General features: G+C 42.9%; 2 protein-coding genes across 2 annotated transcripts; both read right to left on the minus strand.

Annotated features, from left to right (window-relative positions):
• Nucleotides 1–889: 889 nt before the first annotated feature.
• LOC142014969 (olfactory receptor 5W2-like) lies at nt 890–2,274 on the minus strand. Its single transcript, XM_074998299.1, has 2 exons — nt 2,241–2,274; nt 890–1,833 (listed from the first exon to the last, which is right to left on the minus strand). Exons 1-2 carry the CDS (start codon nt 2,272–2,274, stop codon nt 890–892), a joined length of 978 nt encoding a protein of 325 aa, XP_074854400.1.
• Nucleotides 2,275–13,664: 11,390 nt separating this feature from the next.
• Nucleotides 13,665–14,603, minus strand: LOC142014075 (olfactory receptor 5AR1-like). The gene has a single exon (XM_074996099.1). It carries the CDS (start codon nt 14,601–14,603, stop codon nt 13,665–13,667), a length of 939 nt encoding a protein of 312 aa, XP_074852200.1.
• Between the last annotated feature and the right edge of the window lie 3,116 nt (nt 14,604–17,719).

Here is a 17,719-nt window from a genome sequence, read left to right on the forward strand (position 1 = left end):
TATTTCGAAGTTGGGTGCACGTGTAGACGTAGCCAGGGTGTTTAAGGAATGGCCTAGGGAAGTTGGGAAATATCCATCGCTGGAGAGTTTTAAGTGCTGGTGAGAAAAAACAGGTGTCAAGGGGGGTCGAGATGGTGCTTGGTCCAGCAATGAGAGCAGAAGGCCAGACCGAATGACTTTTTGTAGTCCTATGATTCTATGAAAGAGTAAGAACGTCCAGCTAACCCACTGATGTGGTATAAATATATAGTATCTTATATGATTTATCTGTCTTTCTGTTTTATGTTGTGGGGAAAACTCGCTCTTGCCATGCTATTTTGTATTCTGTTCAGTGCAGATGGTCACGGAGGCTGCATACACAATGTGCTGTCTCTTGAAAAAGTTACCTTTTGTCAGGACACAAACCAGATGACAATCTTTATAACAACCGCACAGAACACATAAAAGGCTGACGTGTTTCAGGAAGATATGCAAAATTCTATTTGGTTCAGCCATACCTATCCCATACTTCACAGCTGCAACTCAACAATGAAACCAACCCTGCTACAAATAACAGGGAGCTAGATTTCAAGCCCCCACTTCCTTCCCAGTGAAAGCAGCTGCATGTTTTCAATGACGTACAAATGATCACGTGTGAAAAAAGTACCTCCTTCATTTGCCTGTGGTAACATCTTAATGAATCCCAGATCTCAGTTGGGGCCTACGAGACTTATTGGAATACAAAATATATAATAATAATAATAATAATAATAATAATAATAATAATAATGTAATACTGAAACATACTACGACAGGCTATATGAAAATACATTGCAAGGGCTGGGATGTGAATTCACCTCTTTCTACTCTTCTACTCTCCATCGCTCAACCAGCATAGTGTTAAAAAGCTTCAAGAGTTGGTTAGGAGTTTATTAATTGTTTTCTTCAGGGCATCCTTCACCTCCCTATTCCTCAGGCTGTAGACGAGGGGGTTCAACATGGGGATCACCAGTGTGTAAAATACTGATACTATTTTGTCCGTCTCCATGGAATAGCTGGATGTGGGTCGCAAATACATAAAAAGGAGAGTGCCATGAAACATGACCACCGCGGTCAAGTGACAAGTGCAGGTGGAGAAGGCTTTCTGCCGACCTTTGGAGGAGCGGATCTTCAGGATGGTGGAAATGATACAGATGTAGGACAGGACAACAGTCACAACACTGCTCACTATAACGAAACATGCAAAGGCAAACAATACAATCTCATTGGTGTGTGTGTCAGAGCAGGAGAGAGCCAGCAGAGGGGGAATATCACAGAAGAAATGATTAATGATGTTTGAGTTGCAAAATGATATCCGAAATGTAAAATATGCATTTATCGATGCATCCACCAGCCCCACACCATACACCCCAACCACAAGATGGTTACAAAGCTGCCTGGACATGGTTACAGTGTACAGCAGTGGGTTACAGATGGCTGCATAACGATCATACGCCATCACAGCCAGCAAGAGGCACTCAATATCTTGTAAAAAGATACAGAAATACATTTGCACAGTGCAGGCTGCGTAAGAAATGCTTTTCCTCTCAGCTAAGAAATTCACCAGCATTTTAGGAGCTATCAATGTGGAATAGCAGAGATCACAGAAAGACAAATGCCTGAGGAAAAAATACATGGGGGTGTGGAGTCGGGGGTCAATAGTGATTAACAAGACCATCCCCCCATTGCCCAGCAGGGTGATAATATAAATCAGCAGAAATACCCCAAACAAGGGAGCCTGCAGCTCCGGACGATCTGTCAGTCCCGAGAGAATGAATTCAGTCACCACCGAGTGATTTCCCTCTTCCATCTCCTCTGAGCAGAAATCAGGCAGCTGCAGTGAAGTGAGAAGGTGGATGGCTCAGGCAACCCATCCCTTCTCTGTGATGAAGTGAGTGAAGAAAAATGGAGAGAAGGTTCTTACTAGGCACCAGTAGGAGCTGAGGGAATGGCTTACTCCTTAGAGCCAGATGTTCACGGCTGGTCATTCCAAATATTCCATACAAGTCACACACTGTACAAATGCAAGAACACGCAGGTTAATCACGCCCCACACACCAGCACTCCTGTTCTTTTTTGAATCTTAGCAGCAAACGGTGACTTGCATCTCTGCTGTGAGAGAGTCAGGGTGAAAACCTCTGAATTTGGTGAGGGAGTCTGAACAGATGCCATATGAAGAAAGATTCAAAAGACTGGGGCTTTCAGCTTACAAAAGAGAAGACTAAGGGGGGATATGACAGATGTCAATAAAATCATGACTGGTGTGGAGAAAGTAAATAAATAAAGGTTACCTACTTGTTCCCCTAGCACAAAATCTCCTTCCCACTAGAACTAGGGGTCACCCAATGAAATTAATGGAAGTAGGTTTAAAACAAACAAGGAAGTTCTTCTCCATGCGGCATTTAGTGGGCCTGTGGAACTTCTTTCCAGAGGATGTTGTGAAGACCAGAACTTTAACAAGCTTAAAAAAAAACCCGATAAATTCATGAAGGTTAAATCCATCAATGACTATTAGACAGGATGGTTAGGAATGGTTTCCCTAATCTTTGTCAGAGGCTGGAAATGGATGATAGCAGAGGGGTCGCTTTGGTGATTCCTTGTCCTGTTCACTCCCTCCGGGCATCTGACACTGGCCACTGTTGGACAACAATATAGTTGGCTAGATGGATCTTTGGTCTGACCCTGTATGGCTGTTCTTATGTTCATTGCCTGAAGGCAATTGTTAATCTTTCTACTTTCTTTGGGAAGGGTGTGGCTTAATATGCCAGTCTGAGGTAAAACTTTCTCACTGTGGCTTTTTGCCATCTGAAAAAGACATTTTTGTTAGTCCATATGAAAACACAGAGAACGCACAAGCTTCAATAACTATGTGATTTCCTATTTCTTCCAGCCAAAGAGGTTTTCCTTTAGCTCATGTGGTAAGAGCTGGAGCTGAGGCTTTTAGTGCTTGCATTCTTGAATTCAATAGCTGCTGAACACCATAGTGTCTGTGTTTGTGAATGTGTGACAATGATGAAGGACAATCAGACATACCTGCTGACAGGGGAGAGATGCAGTGGTGTTTTGCCATTGATAGAAGCAGCCAGTTTGGAGTATTCAGCAGGTTTTATACAGAAATTTGTGATCTATGTGACATGCTTTCTGAAGCAACTGAGAATACCTGACCTCAGAGGAATAACACTTAATTAAGGTGCTCAGTGAACCAAAGCCCCACCCTTCGTGTTCTCATGCCCTGGGGATTAATTTGGTACACTATTTTCTCCTATTCTACTGAATGAAGCAATATCACTCACAGTTACCTGGTACCCAGCTCAAAATGAAAACAATAGGATGAAACACACCTAACCTCATACCAAGTTAATTCTGGTCTACAAATAGAGGGTTTAGTTAGTGTTTTGCAGATGCAAAAACTGTTTTTGGCTAAACATTTCATATTTCAGCTCAGAAGTACCACAGGAATGCCTCAGATGTCACTTCTCAATGTTCTCTGCCATGGGCCAGTTCTCAGGCTGCACTGCATCCCCCATGGTGCATGATGGTCTCTCCTTTTGCTGAACATCACCCGAGTCCCAAACTGATAATTTCCATGAAAAAGATAATTCCATGACAGAGGGGACGCTTCAGTTCCTGTGACTTTCCATACAGGTATGTAGGATCCTTCGTGGTCCTGGATATCATCTTGTCCAATAACCCACTTATAACACCAGCAGCTCCTGTGCATTGCAAATATCAACTTTCTTTCTACATATCCCAGGACTTGGCAGTTTCTCAAATACAAATAAGTTCACCCTGCACAATCTCTCACATGATGATTTTCTCAATGTCAGCCAATTATTCTTGCCCATCAGCCACGGTGAGCTAGTGAAATGAGAGTGTGGATTCTCCCCTGCCTTCTACTGATGTCGCACAGGCACACAGGATATTGTAAGTGCTGCTAAAGTCCTCAGCTTGTGTTCAATGAGGACACTCAGGGCTTGTCTGCACCATGCCTAGGACAGGTAGGCATGGATAGACATGTTAAAAGAGGTCACCATAACATAGACACTGCCATTAGACCACAACCCCTCCCTGTTTAAACGGACCTCTCCATTTGAAACCTTGGTCTGATACCCAGCTACTACAAATTAACAAAGCCCATTGAAGCCAAAGGGCCAGGGCTTCAACTGCTGTAAATCTGAGCACGTTTTCCACCTGTGTGGGAATGCAGACACAGAAATGTGGTGGATATAATCTCGCTTACCTCTTTAAGTCAAGACTTGATATGATTCTAAAAGAGTTGTTGTGGTTGTAATTAATGGGCGTGGCTGTATGCCATGTGGAACGAGAAGGTCATACTAGAAAGCACGGGTCTGTGGAAAGTCTGCACAAATTAAATGAAGAGAATGATGTGCTCCAAGTTCCTAGCTAGTGTAAATCAGCACAGCACCTTTGAGTGCCTCCCTGGTTAAAGGGAAACCACAGCACCATGAACAGGTCAGTGCTGGCAGGGACTGGAAGAGTGGGAAAGAGATCTTGGCCAGCTGCGGGGCTGAACTCACATTTGCCCTGAGGTGAAGGTGAATTGTGAGTGAAGGTTGAGGCCTATGGGATAGTAGCCCAGGGAAATGAAAGCACATTAGTTAAAGGGATACAGTGAAGTGAGGCTTCTTAAGGCCCCAGGACTGTGACCTGGTATAGTGGATAGGCCACTCAGGAAGTGGCTTACACTTGGACAGCACTAAAATGGATCTGAACTATTTGGTGACTGAACTGTGGAGCTATGTCCAGAAGGATCCAGAGAAGGCAGAACCACTGCCTTCATGGAGGAATCCCCGGGGTTATGGCCCAATACCAGGGCAGAGACTATTTGAAGACTATGTACACACCCATCCATAAGGGGGTATTTAGGATAGGTGGATGCCCGGCTGTTACAGACCTGTGAATAACTGAAGGAGTCCTAGCGTCAACCAATTTTCCCTACACTGCAACATGGTCATGCCATGAAATAGAAAATGTGTTTTATCCACCAACCATCTGGTGATGTGACACAGGATAGCAGGACTTCACTAAAACCTTCATTTTTAACAAATGCCATTGAGTTGCCAAAGAGGGATTTTTTTCCTGTTTTAGACATCTCCCCAAAGTGTAATGCTGTAGTCTGCCCTTAATGACTAAGAGCACAGAGGTGTCAAGTTTAGCAAGTGTCATTGATGGAGGAGCCCAGCTTTGCTGAACTTGACCCTGGTCCTTGGCATACTTGAAAGGTCTTTCTCATGAACTTTTTGGGATGTGGATGTAGATTCAGATCTCACAGAGATCAGATGACCATTAAACAATCCAAGTTAGTTGCACTATGAGCCATTACTCTGTGTCTTTGGGGGCAGGAGGGAAGGTAGTAAAGAGATTCATGGTCATAGAATACGTTCCCACAAAACATAAAGGGTATTGATGTACAACATTGTTCCCATGGAATTTGTTCTGGTTGTGCTGTTGATTATACAGGGCTGTGCATGGGATCATATATTTGTGACGTGCTTCAGAAACAGCAGTCCTTTCACATTTTGTGTTTCATTTATTTCAGATCGTGTTGTAATTTTTGTTCTGTGCTTGGGGGGCGGGGGGCGTGTAACATGCGGTGATAAAATTTTTGCCTTGATTTTCACATAGTTTGTTAACAAAACAGAGAACACAGTCCTGTAGCACCATGAAGAGTAATAATATTATTATAGTCCAGAGGAGAAGTGGGTCTTTCCCATGAAAGCTCATCACCAAATAAATAATAGTTTTTAAGGTGCTACAGGACAGCTTGCTTTGTTTTTGAAGATACAGACTAACACGGCTACATCTCTGAGACATAGGTAAGCTAGGCACATGTTGCATTTTAGCTTTATTTTTCTTCTAAGCTTGTCTAACTTCTATTCCTCATCACTTGTTCTCACTTACAGTATCTCTCTGTCTCTGCAATTAATAAGCTCACTTTAAAGTTTTGTCGAATACAGTGGTTTTAAATTGAAGTGTGAAGGAATCTAAGTTGTGTGTATAATATTGCTATTAATGAAATACTGAACAAAGTAAATTGCATTGTCCAAGAGAGGACCAGGTGGCACAGGACTGTAGACCTGAATTATTGGGCTGGGGATTATGGCTCACCATTGGCTATGTCTGGCCAGAAGGTATTTATGTTCTTGTGCCATCTAAGATTACAAGGGGAGAGAGAACCCAAAGAGTTCTGTCTCAGAAGGGAAACCTCATGGCATGCAGCAAAGGCACTTAAATTGAGGACATAACCAATTCCTTAATGTCATTGTGAAAATGAATGAAAGAGTACCAAATGTTAGAAATGTAAGGTTATCAGAACATAACAATTCTAGGACTCCCTCTGGTAACAATAATTAGATAAAAATACTTAGTTTAGCCTATTCACAACTCTTCTCCAATGCCTGATGTTAAGAGATGTAGAATCAGCCTCATCCCTGGTAAACCCAATGAAGTTGAACATCTCAGCAAGTAGAGATTAAATTATATTATAAAGCAGAGCTAGTAGCTGATAGAAGAGAAGCTTGCAGCACCCATAAGAAGAACTGAACAATAAACTAAAACTAATTGAAAAGCCTAGATATTTTATAGGATGTTGACATTGCTTGATTCCATCCTAGCCTCCCATGCCCAAATCTTATTCCCTCATTTGATACATTTTTGGGAGCACTTAATCTATAGGTTAGTGGATTATGACATTTATCACTACATGTTAAGGAAGATGATCTGATCCCAATACCATTATCTTTGGCCATTCTAAAAGCTTTTCTGCCCTCATGTCTGTCTTGCAATTACCAACCAATTCTGGTACTGGAAGAGTCAATGCAACTTAAGATTCAGTTCCCTTATCTGGCTCCCAAAAATTGAGGAGAAGTAAACATTTTACTCAGGATAAAGATCATTTATGCTAATTTATTCTGCCAATATGCTTTAGCTGTTCATACAAGATACAGGCCTGAAGGTTTCTTGCGCACTGGAATTACTCAAGAATTGCTTTTTAGCCTTATCCAGATTGTTCGTAATTTGGATAAGGTGAATTTCCTTATGAAATAGCGGTTGCATATTTACAAGGAGAAACTGAAGATGGGGGAGTGTGTTGGGGTCACCCTGAGGTAAAATTAGGAGTGATGAGCGCCAGAATGTGATCTACGTATCAAAGGTGGGCTGCAAGGTGCATGCTACAATACTGTTTGGGAGTGGCCCAGGTGGAAGCCACTTCAGCAAGGTACTACGAGATGTCCAAGGATGGAGACAGGGGTAACACAGGTGTCAATTAATCCCAGTTGCATGCTGATACATCAGCGCCACCCACCTAGAAAATATCCCAGTAACACAAATGATTGTCCTTGCAGTGGGGCAGGATGGCTGCCCACTGATCCGGAAGAGGACGACCCCTTCACAGGATGTTTTTTGGATTGAGCTTGGCCCCACCCAGTCACCTGACCAGAAGTCAGGAGGCAAGACTAGGCCTATAAAAACCACACAGCCTGAGGCCTCATTCAGGGCCCAGCCTCCAGAGAAGTGAGAGATCAGCTCTGTGCTCCCAGCTTGAGGGGCTGAGGACCTTCTGAGAGCAGCAAGGTGGATTGGACCCCCAGGACACTGTCCCATCCTGGACCCACCTGACCCCAAAGAGCAGCTGCAACCTCATCCCCAGCCTGCACCCTGAGTAAAGCTGAGGCAAGGGGATGTGCAAGCCATGGAGGCCTGGATTGGACCACCAGCATGCCTGGCAGTTGGGGAACACACTGAAAACCCTTGAAAGCCCCACTGGACACCCATGTAGGCCTGGAGCGGGAGGACAGAGCTGGCTCAGGGCATAGAGAGGACTGTGTTAAAGGTCTGTGGGTGAGCATGTTGAGGTCTGGATTCCCCTCTGACCTGTGCAGCAGGTGATACTGATGCAACCAGGGCCTCTAGGCCGGGAAACAGTGGAGCAGGTGTTCCCTCTGCCACCCACTTGCTGGGGGCAGTCCCCGCTCCAAAACTGTTGTCTTTGTTGGCTAGGACCTGGGCCTCCTGAAATGTTTGGTGCCCTGCCTTGAGCTAAGACCTGGGCCTCCTGAACTGTTGCATGCTACCCTGCCCTGATCTGGGCCTGGGCTCACTTCGGAAAGGTGTAAGCTGATTTGCCCCAGCACCTGCCTGAGGTAAGGCAGGGGACTGTGAACTGCTGCCTTTCTCCCACCTCAGGCAAGGTGGGTACCCCCCTCCCCTGAACTAGTGACTTGGGAGCTGTTCAGGGCACATGGCAGTGGGGGAGAATGACCATCCACTGACCTGGAAGGGGAGGACCCCTTCTGGGAGCCCAGACCCTGTCACTGTCCTACATTATCTGTAGCTTCTGTACCTCACAGTGCTTGGTATCTCCTTTTCTTGAGCCTGAAAGAGGAAGTGTGGTGGGTCCTTTGGCTGCAGTGAGGTTTGTGATGGCCTGTGGATCTAAGACCCACCTGTGGCTAGCCATTGTCCATTGACAATAATACTGCAGTGGAACTCTCTAACAATTCTTTTCCAACCTGTGAGTCTTGAACACAAGCATAATATGAAGAATGGTTTCCACAGAAGAGGACAGTGATACTATTACGAAACAGTCACAGGAGACCAAATCAACGGGACTGGTTCTCCACAAGGATAACCTGCATACCATAATTGTTTGCACCACTGTATTTATACACCCTGCTAAGAAGGAAGCAGCCACCAGCTGAACACAGAGCCACAGGGCCATGTATAGCAAAAAGGGTTATTGCGGACCACATGCTCATCATAGACCATCTCAGACAGCAGGTGGCAATGCATCATCACTAAAGAACTGAGAAAGCAGAGTGCAGTCACACAGACAGAGGAAGAAATGGCTCTCCCCTACGCTAATAAGACTGCCAGATCCCTTAGGATGGACATTAGGGCTATGTAAAAAACTCACACCTAAAACTCTAGGCTCTACATCTTCAGGATCTTCAGGAACAAGAGAGTCATATGCTGCTTTTAATACGCTAGCATGCAGCATTAACCTCTCAGTCTCAGAGTCTATTGATTTTGAATGGAATGTGTGCTTTTACTGTCCAATGCCATCATGGATGATACAAGTGCATACCAGGTCTGTTATGTTATTAATGGAAAATGATATACACACATCCTTTTTTCAAGTATATGTTCCCAAATATTTCAATACCAAAACACACTGGTTTCGGTAAAACAATATAACACATTTATTGACTGCAAAAAGAAAGGCATAAAGTTACAAATAACGAGGCCTAAAGGTCACAGTTGGTTACAAGAAAATAAAAAGTAAAGGCAATTAATACCTAATTTCACAAACTAAATGAATTCAAAGCAATGTTATCTCTCACTACCTGCTTTTGAAGTCTTAACAGCTTTATGACTTTCAACCAGAGCCTTTCCCCAGTCCACTGCTCCATTTCCTGTGAGTAAGAGCACCTTTGGGCAATTTTTCTTTTACACTCACAGTTATTTCTCTTTTGCCAGACTCATCTCCAGCTAAGGTTCAGGAGACAAAGTCTGAGGGCACCATAACAAAACAAAACAAAACAAAAAAAAAAACCCATCAAAAACTCACCTGTTTGTCAAATGGTACATTACCCATGAATACCCTTCTTCCCACCCAAGAATGCACAAATGACCAGGTGAGAGTCCATTTGTCTGTATTAATACCTAGGTGAGGTATCAATTTGCCTTTTGCTTCCGAGGAACTGTTTTTCTCTGCCTTTCTAAACTCAGACCATCAAAATAATGTTTTACAGTAGAAACATGTAACTTTATGTGCAGTATAGCCAGAGCTATGTACCCAGAACAATGATGATCAGCAAATTATTATCTTTGTATGCCTGGCATACTTTCCACAAAACTTACCATAGCTGAGCAAAAGAGATGAGCATAATGGTACAAACCATGTTTAATTTCCTTTTCACCCTGTTTGCTTGTGGTTCTGAAATAGTCGGACATCTGAGATTATAACAGAAAGACAGGCCTTCTGATTTATGCGCCAGTAAAACGTGGGATAATCTGATGGCAGTGTATGCAATCTGCAGTACATCTTCAAAAATATCTATAAAGAGAGTACTGGAGACTATGGGAGAAATCCTCAGCTCATTTGTGAGAGACACATAGACTACATCTATACTAGCCCCTTCCTTTCGGAAGGGGCATGGTAATGAGCGAGTTGGGATGATGATAATGTGGTGCTGCCATGAATTTGGTTTTTAGGAAGAAGGGGCTTTCAAAGTCCAGGGGTTCCTTTTGAAAGGCCCCTGTCGACACAGATGGTGTGCGATTCCTAGCATAGAATTTTTTCCTCAGAGGGGTAGCCATGTTTATTTGTATCTGGAAAAAATAAGTCCTGAGGATTCCTGTGGCACTTTAGAGACTAACAGATATATATGTTGGCATAAGCTTTAGTGGGTAAAACATTTCATCAAATCCATGAAGTTATGTTTAAGGTACCACAGGAGTCCTCATTGTTTTATGGAATTTGTGACAATAAATACAATGAATGATTTGAGATGTTGAGAGGTACTATGCTGATGAGGGCTACATAAAAATTTCAAACATTTATGAAACCTGCATATAGTAGGTAGTCAGAGATGGGCAAAGGAAGGCAGAAAGAATTTAAGATCCGCAGTTGCATATTTCTTCCTGTATATGCTGAATTAGTGAATGCTTTTTTAAAACGCTCCTTCCAAATAGTTGGAATGAGAAGAGACGCACATAGTAAAGATCAGAAGATTTCTTTTATTTCAGACAATTTCTGTCATTCTAAAGGCAATATTGTAATTTTGCATTATTAAATATGAAAAGTGAAAATACAGTTGCTATAACATATGACCATTTTTTATTTTATTTATTGTAAATGGAATTCTATGAAAGCCGGGGAGTGAAGTAGCTACTTACCATCACTGTGAGCATCAGCAAATGCCAGAGCACCTTATCAGTTCTTTCATGTTGCTGATAGCTAGGATCTCCCAGGCTGGGAGTTCTGAGGGTGCATCCCGTTTGTCATTAAATGTCAAAATATAGAAAGAGTCTTGTAATCAACGGCCCCCAAAGCCATTCTTCTCATTGTCAATATCTGGTGCAGTGACCAAGACATAAAACTGTCTAGAAATGGGTGAATTTCTTTTGAACAGATAATTTATTTTCAAAAACCATGAGGTTTTGATTCACTTTGAAACTATTCACAAAAGTGTTACAAATTCTCCTAATGGCTTTGTCCCCAAAGTCTTGTGTATGTGGATGGGGAAGATATTATTTAGCAGTCAGGAAGCATCCAAAGGTAGAAGGTGCTGCTTTATCCTCCCTACGTAGTAGTTGCTTAATATTCAGGGGGTTCAACTGTGAAGTGGTAGATTTAGGTTCAATTCCACATTTTTTTAGTGACGGGCAGAGATGTGTACTTTAGTTTTCTGCATGCGGAGAGAAAATCTTAGCCACTTTGAAAAGGACTATGCCAGGGTGGGTTACCCTCATTCTCTCTTTTGAAAATTGTCCTGCTATGGATACCTCATTAAGTGACTATTGGAACAGAGACATATAGTTGAGAATCTCGCCCTCTAAGCTGGTGACCCTAATACCAATCTATTGTATAATTCTCTCTTTCTGGCTTTCTGATTCTTCCCATGTTTCATCTGGAATGCGTCAGCTTCAACAGCAGAGCCTGAGGAAATATTTACACTAATGGCTAAATAGACACTACTACCACAAATGAAGTAATTTTTATCTAGGAGGTCTGCTGAAGACATGCCAAATCAATGGAAGGACACTTACCCACTGATGTCCGCATTACAAACCCTCCCGCTCCCAGAACTATGTTTCATTATGAGTCTTTCTTGGATCTGGTCTCCCCTGACACAGTCTGGTGATCTATGTTACAATATTTCAGTCATGTAACCTTCCATAGACTAAGCATGTTGTGGAGAACACTGTAAGTCTTTATAAGTGACATTGATGTGAACCAGTGTAACTCAAATCAACTTACAGCATGAGCACAGACCAGCCCTGAGAAAGATACAGAACATATCACAGACTATTCACCAGACTCCTGGGCATCAGTGTGGGAAACCAGCTTCAAATAGCTTCTCCTCATCAGACCATGGTAGAGGGGTGACTTAATTTTCAATGTACCACAAAGGTGCTCTAGACACTGGGGCCATGGCTACACACGCCCCCACCTTCTGAAAGAGGGGTGCTAATGAGCCACTTTGGCAGACTTTAACGAGGCGCTGCCATGAATATACAGCGCCTCGTCAGCATAATGGCAGCCACACACATTTCCAAAGTGCCACTTTTGAAATGCACACAGCTCGTGTAGACAGCGGCCTTTCGAAAGGAACCCCGGGATTTCAAAAACCCCTTTGTCCCAAAACCAAATGGGAAGAAGGGGCTTTCAGTGTCCGAAGGTCCTTTTGAAAGGCCCCGTCTACACAAGCAGCCGCATTTTGAAAGCGGTACTTCGTGGCAGCACCACATTAGCATCTGCCAAAGTGGCTCATTAGCATCCCCCTTTTGAAGGGTGGAGCTAGCATAGCCATGGCCTGGGTTATATGGAAAGCAGCACCAATATCACCTCTTCCATTCCCATCGACCTTGTCAGAGTGACCCTTCATTGTCTGTGCCTTTATAATGAAAATTACCCAGGAAGGAAAGGAAATCTTCCATTTATGGTACTGTTAGAAGTTTCCTTGTTCTTCAAGTTGCCAAACATTTAGGGAATTTTCATATTTGGAACGAGGTGACCTGAACTTCTGCTAATCACCCATCAACTCAACAGTCAGGTGTTAGCCCAGCTCTATTCATTTCTCACTCACAGCCCCCCTCAGCCATACAACTCCCACAATCCCTACTCTTTCAAGTCTGTAATATTTTTCAACAGAGTTACGATCAAGATCTCGTAGCTAACTAGCTGATGAGGTGTAAATATCTAGTGTATAACATGACTTTATCTTTTTGCTTAATTTATGTTGTAGCAAAACCACACACTTTTCATGCTATTTTGTACTCACTTTAACGTGGAAGGACACAGAGCCACATACTCTGGTCTCTCTCTTGGAAATGTTACCCTTGTGCTTATTTGTTTTGTTGTTCACATAACTTAAAATAAAGGTCAATGTGACAGAAATTTCCTTTCTCCTCCTCGTGCATGGACAGAAACCAGATGACAATCTCAGCAATGCCGTGGAGCACATAAAGGGCTTCAGAGTAGCAGGAAGGTGTTCAAAATTCCATTGATTCACCCATAGAAAATGCATAGTTCATACTTGCAAATGCATAATGAAACCAATTCAGCTACAGAAGTGTATAGCCTTGATCACCCCTTTTCTTTCCCAAAAAAAACACTCCACGCTTTGTAAGCATATTTATCTCTATATACATATACAGTTGCACATGTGAAAGAAGGGCCTCCTTGAATTTTGCTGGGGTAATAGCCTAATGAAACTTGAAAGCTTTACCTCACCTGGTGCCGGTCAGGCTTGTTAGAATACAGGCAAATTAATAATAAAAAAAGATAACAGCAGACAATACTACCATGCACTCTCTTAAACTATAACACAATGGGCTTTGAATTGAATTTATCTGTTTCCATCCCCGTAATTCAAACAGCACTCAGTGAAACAGATTCAGTAGTTGCTTAGGATTTTATTCATTGCTTTTCTCAGGGCCTCCTTCACCTCTCTGTTCCTCAGGCTGTAGATGAGTGGGTTCAACAAGGGAATCAGCACTGTGTAAAAGATGGAGGCTATTTTGTCTGTGTCCATGGAATAGCTGGAGGTAGGTCGAAAATACATGAAAAGCACGGTACCATAAAATATGACCACTGCGGTCAAGTGGAAAGTGCAGGTGGAGAAGGCTTTACTCCGGCTCTCAGTGGAATGGATCCCCAGGATCGTCAAGATGATATAGACATAGGAGAAGAGGATGATCACAACGCTGCTCACTTCAATGTAGAAAAGAGAGGCAAACATCAAACTCTCGCTGATAAAGGTATCAGAACAGGAGAGCGCCAGTAGTGGGGGGATGTCACAGTAGAAATGATCGATGATATTGGAATGGCAGAATGACCGCCAAAATGTAAAACACGTGAGTATCACTGCATCCACCATCCCCACGGCATACACCCCAGACACCAGCTGGTTACAATGCAGCCTGGACATGTTGACAGTATAGAGCAGTGGGTTACAGATGGCCACATAACGGTCATATGCCATCACAGCAAGAAAGAGGCACTCAATATCTTGAAAAAAGGTACAGAAATACAATTGGACAGCACAGGCAGTGTAAGAAATGCTATTGCTCTCAACTAAGAAATTCAACAACATCTTAGGGACAATTACTGAGGAGTAACAGAGATCACAAAAAGACAAATTCTTGATGAAAAAGTACATAGGGGTTTGAAGTCGTGGCTCAGTGCTGATTAGCAAGATCATCCCCCCATTCCCCACCAAGGTGATAACATAAATCAGAAGGAACACCCCAAAAAGGGGGATCTGCAAGTCTGGATGATCTGTCAGTCCTGAGAGAATGAACTCAGTCACCTCTGAGTGATTTCTTTCTTCCATCTCCTCTGAGCAGAGATCAGGCAGGTACAGTGATGTGGGCAAGTGGATGGCTCAGGCAACTTATCACTTTTCTGTAATGAAGTAAGTGAAGAAAAATAAAACAAAATTGAGAACAGCTTCTTAATGGACACTGGCACCAGAACAGAATCAAATGTTCACAGCTGGTCATTCCATTTGTTCCATACAGTGCGCACACTGTACAAATACCAGGACATCAGTGTTAATCATACCCTAAAAACCAACCCTTCTTCAGTAATCTGAGCAGCAAACCGTGTCTTGTGATTCTGCATGAGGTCATCAAGGTGTAAACCGTCTCACACAGGCGAGGTTATTCCTTAGCTCACAGAAGAGTGTGAGTAATAAAAAAGTGTCAGTCTTTATATGCTCCTTAGGTAAGGTGAGCTCTGTGGCTTGGTGTGTCACTCTGGGGTGAGGCTGACTCACCGTGTTCAGTAAGCTTCTCGTATTCTGAAAACGGCATTTTCTTTAGTTTATATGCCTCCTCAGAGACATAATGCAACACACATGGTCAGTAATAGCTAATTCCATATTTTTTCCAAATAAAATTTTTTTCCAAATAAAACAATTAGCTCAGGTGGTAGGAGCTGGTGCTGAGGCTTTTAGTGCTGGTGCTCTTGAATTTAATACCTGCAGACCACTATTGTGTCTGTAAATGTGTGTGACTGTGATTCTGGACAATAGCACATACCTGCTGAGAAGAAAGAGACATATTGTTGTGTTTCCTCATTGACAGCAACTGCCAGTTTGATGCATTTGGGGGATTTTATATAGAGCTTTATGCTCCATGGGATATGATCCCATGAAGCCTCTGGGCATACCTGAGGTCAGTGGGACACAATGTCTAATTAACATGTTCAGTGAACCAAAGTCACCCTTGGTTTAACTAATACCCTGTGGAGTAACTTGATCCATTCTTTTTCCTGTGTTCTGAAATGATGTAATTTCATTCAGAGTTACATAATAAAAACTTGGGGTGTATTTCATCCTATTGTTTTCAGTTCAGGTTTGGTTCTGAACAAACCCGATGAATAAATGGAGGTTTTTTGTGGTTTGTGGAGACCAAATGTGTTTGGCTGAAAACTCAATACATCAGGTTGGAAATACCACAGAGGTGCCTCAGATTTCCCATCCCACCATACCCTGCCATGGACCATGCTCCCATACTGGAAAACGTCTCCAGTGATGCATGATGGACTCTCCTCTTGCTGAACTGCCATGTAACATCACCAGAGTCCAACAGCCATAGATAAGGGAGGACAGGAGTTTGCTATTTTGGAGAAAAATTGATTATTTCTGTGCAAAAGTTAATTCCATGACAGAGGGGACAATTCAGCTTTTGTGTCTTTCTTTACAGGCACCTTTCCAATATAGGATCCTCCATGGCCATGGATTACATCTTATCTAATAACCCAATTATAGCACTGGCAGCTCCTATGCATTGCCAATATCAATTCTCTTTCTACATATCCCAGGACTTGGCAATTCCTCAAATACAAATAAGCTCATACTGCACAATCTCAAACATGATGATTTTCTCAGTGTCAGCCAGTTATTCTTACCCATCAGTCATATTAAGCTAGTGAAAAGAGAGCGTGCTTTCTCTCCTACCTTACAGTGATGTCAAACAGACAGGGACTCCTTAGACCTGCAACATTCCTCAACATGTGTCTACAGAGGAAGCTCAGGGTTTGTCTACACTGTGCCTAGGTCAAGTGGGTATGGATAGATACTATGAAAATAGAAGTCTGTCAATTGGAGTTGTCAGTTTGATACCCCACTTGAATGGCCAGATCTTCAACTGCTGTGAATCTCAGCATGGTTTCCGCTAAGAATGGGAAAGCAGACCCTGAGATAGGCTATATTTAATGTCACTGACTTTTTAAGTCAGGACTGAACAGGTTTCCAAAAGAGATGTTCAAGTTGTAAAAAATGGATTAGGTTCTATGGCTTATGTTAAGAGAAGGTCATGTTAAAAATCATGAATCAATGAAAAACCTGAATAACTTAAATGAACAGAGTGAACCAACCCAGGTGTTATAAACTGACATAGCTTCATAAAAGTCAATGGTGAAGACCCCTAGTTGATGAAAATCAGTACAGAGTCTTTGAACTCATGGCTGGCTAAAGTAAACTGCAGCACCATGGACAGCTTCTTGCTGGCAGGGACTTGGGGAACAAGGAAGTGCTCTTGGCTCACTGCTGGGCCTGAACCTATATTTGTTCTCAGTTAAAGGTGAAACTTTGGTGAAGTCTGGTGCCCCACAGACAAACTAAGCAGTTTAATGTGGGTAAGTATATACAGTGATGTATACGTGCTATTCATTGGGTCCCTGGGCTGTGAGACTGCATAGTGGGTAGGTTGCTGAGGAAGTGGCCTGCCGTGGAACAGCAATACAAGGAATCTGAGCTGCTTATTGGCCAAACTGTAGAGCTAGTGTCAGAAGGACTCAAAATCAAAACCATTTGCTCCAGGAAGGAAAACCTTCAGGTTTGGCCTGTACTAGGACAGGGACCCTTTAAAGACTATACACGCCCTCAAGGGGTGCTGGTGAGAAGTGAGTGCTGTGCTGTTCCAGATCTGTAAATAATTTAAGAGGTTCCTTGGATATTGATCTAATAGCTATGCATTGTCCCTGCCTTGCAACCTGGTCATTCTAGGGAAGAGAAAATATCCCTGCCCTCTAGTGATGCCACACAAGATGGGGCTTCTCTGAGCCTGCCGCATTCCTTAACAAGTACAACTAAGGTTCTAAGGGGGAATTTTTATCTTGTTTAAATATCTCCACCAAAAGATAGGGCTGTATTTTTCTCTTAAAGAGCGAGAGCACTGAGATGTCAAATTTAGAAAGTGTCATTGATGGAAGAGCCTTGGCTCTGTTGAACTTGACCTCTGCCCTAGCCCCCCTTGGAAGGCGTTTGTCATGATCCGTGTGCGATTTTCATATACATCCAGACATTATGGAGATGAGACCAGACTTTAACAAGGTTCTAATCCATGTTAAACACACAATAGCCGTGTCTACACATGCACGCTACTTCGAAGTAGCGGCACTAACTTCGAAATAGCGCCCGTCACGGCTACACGCGCCGGGTGC

This window comes from Carettochelys insculpta, chromosome 6 (genome assembly GCF_033958435.1).
Source record: "Carettochelys insculpta isolate YL-2023 chromosome 6, ASM3395843v1, whole genome shotgun sequence".
NCBI lineage: Eukaryota > Metazoa > Chordata > Testudines > Carettochelyidae > Carettochelys > Carettochelys insculpta.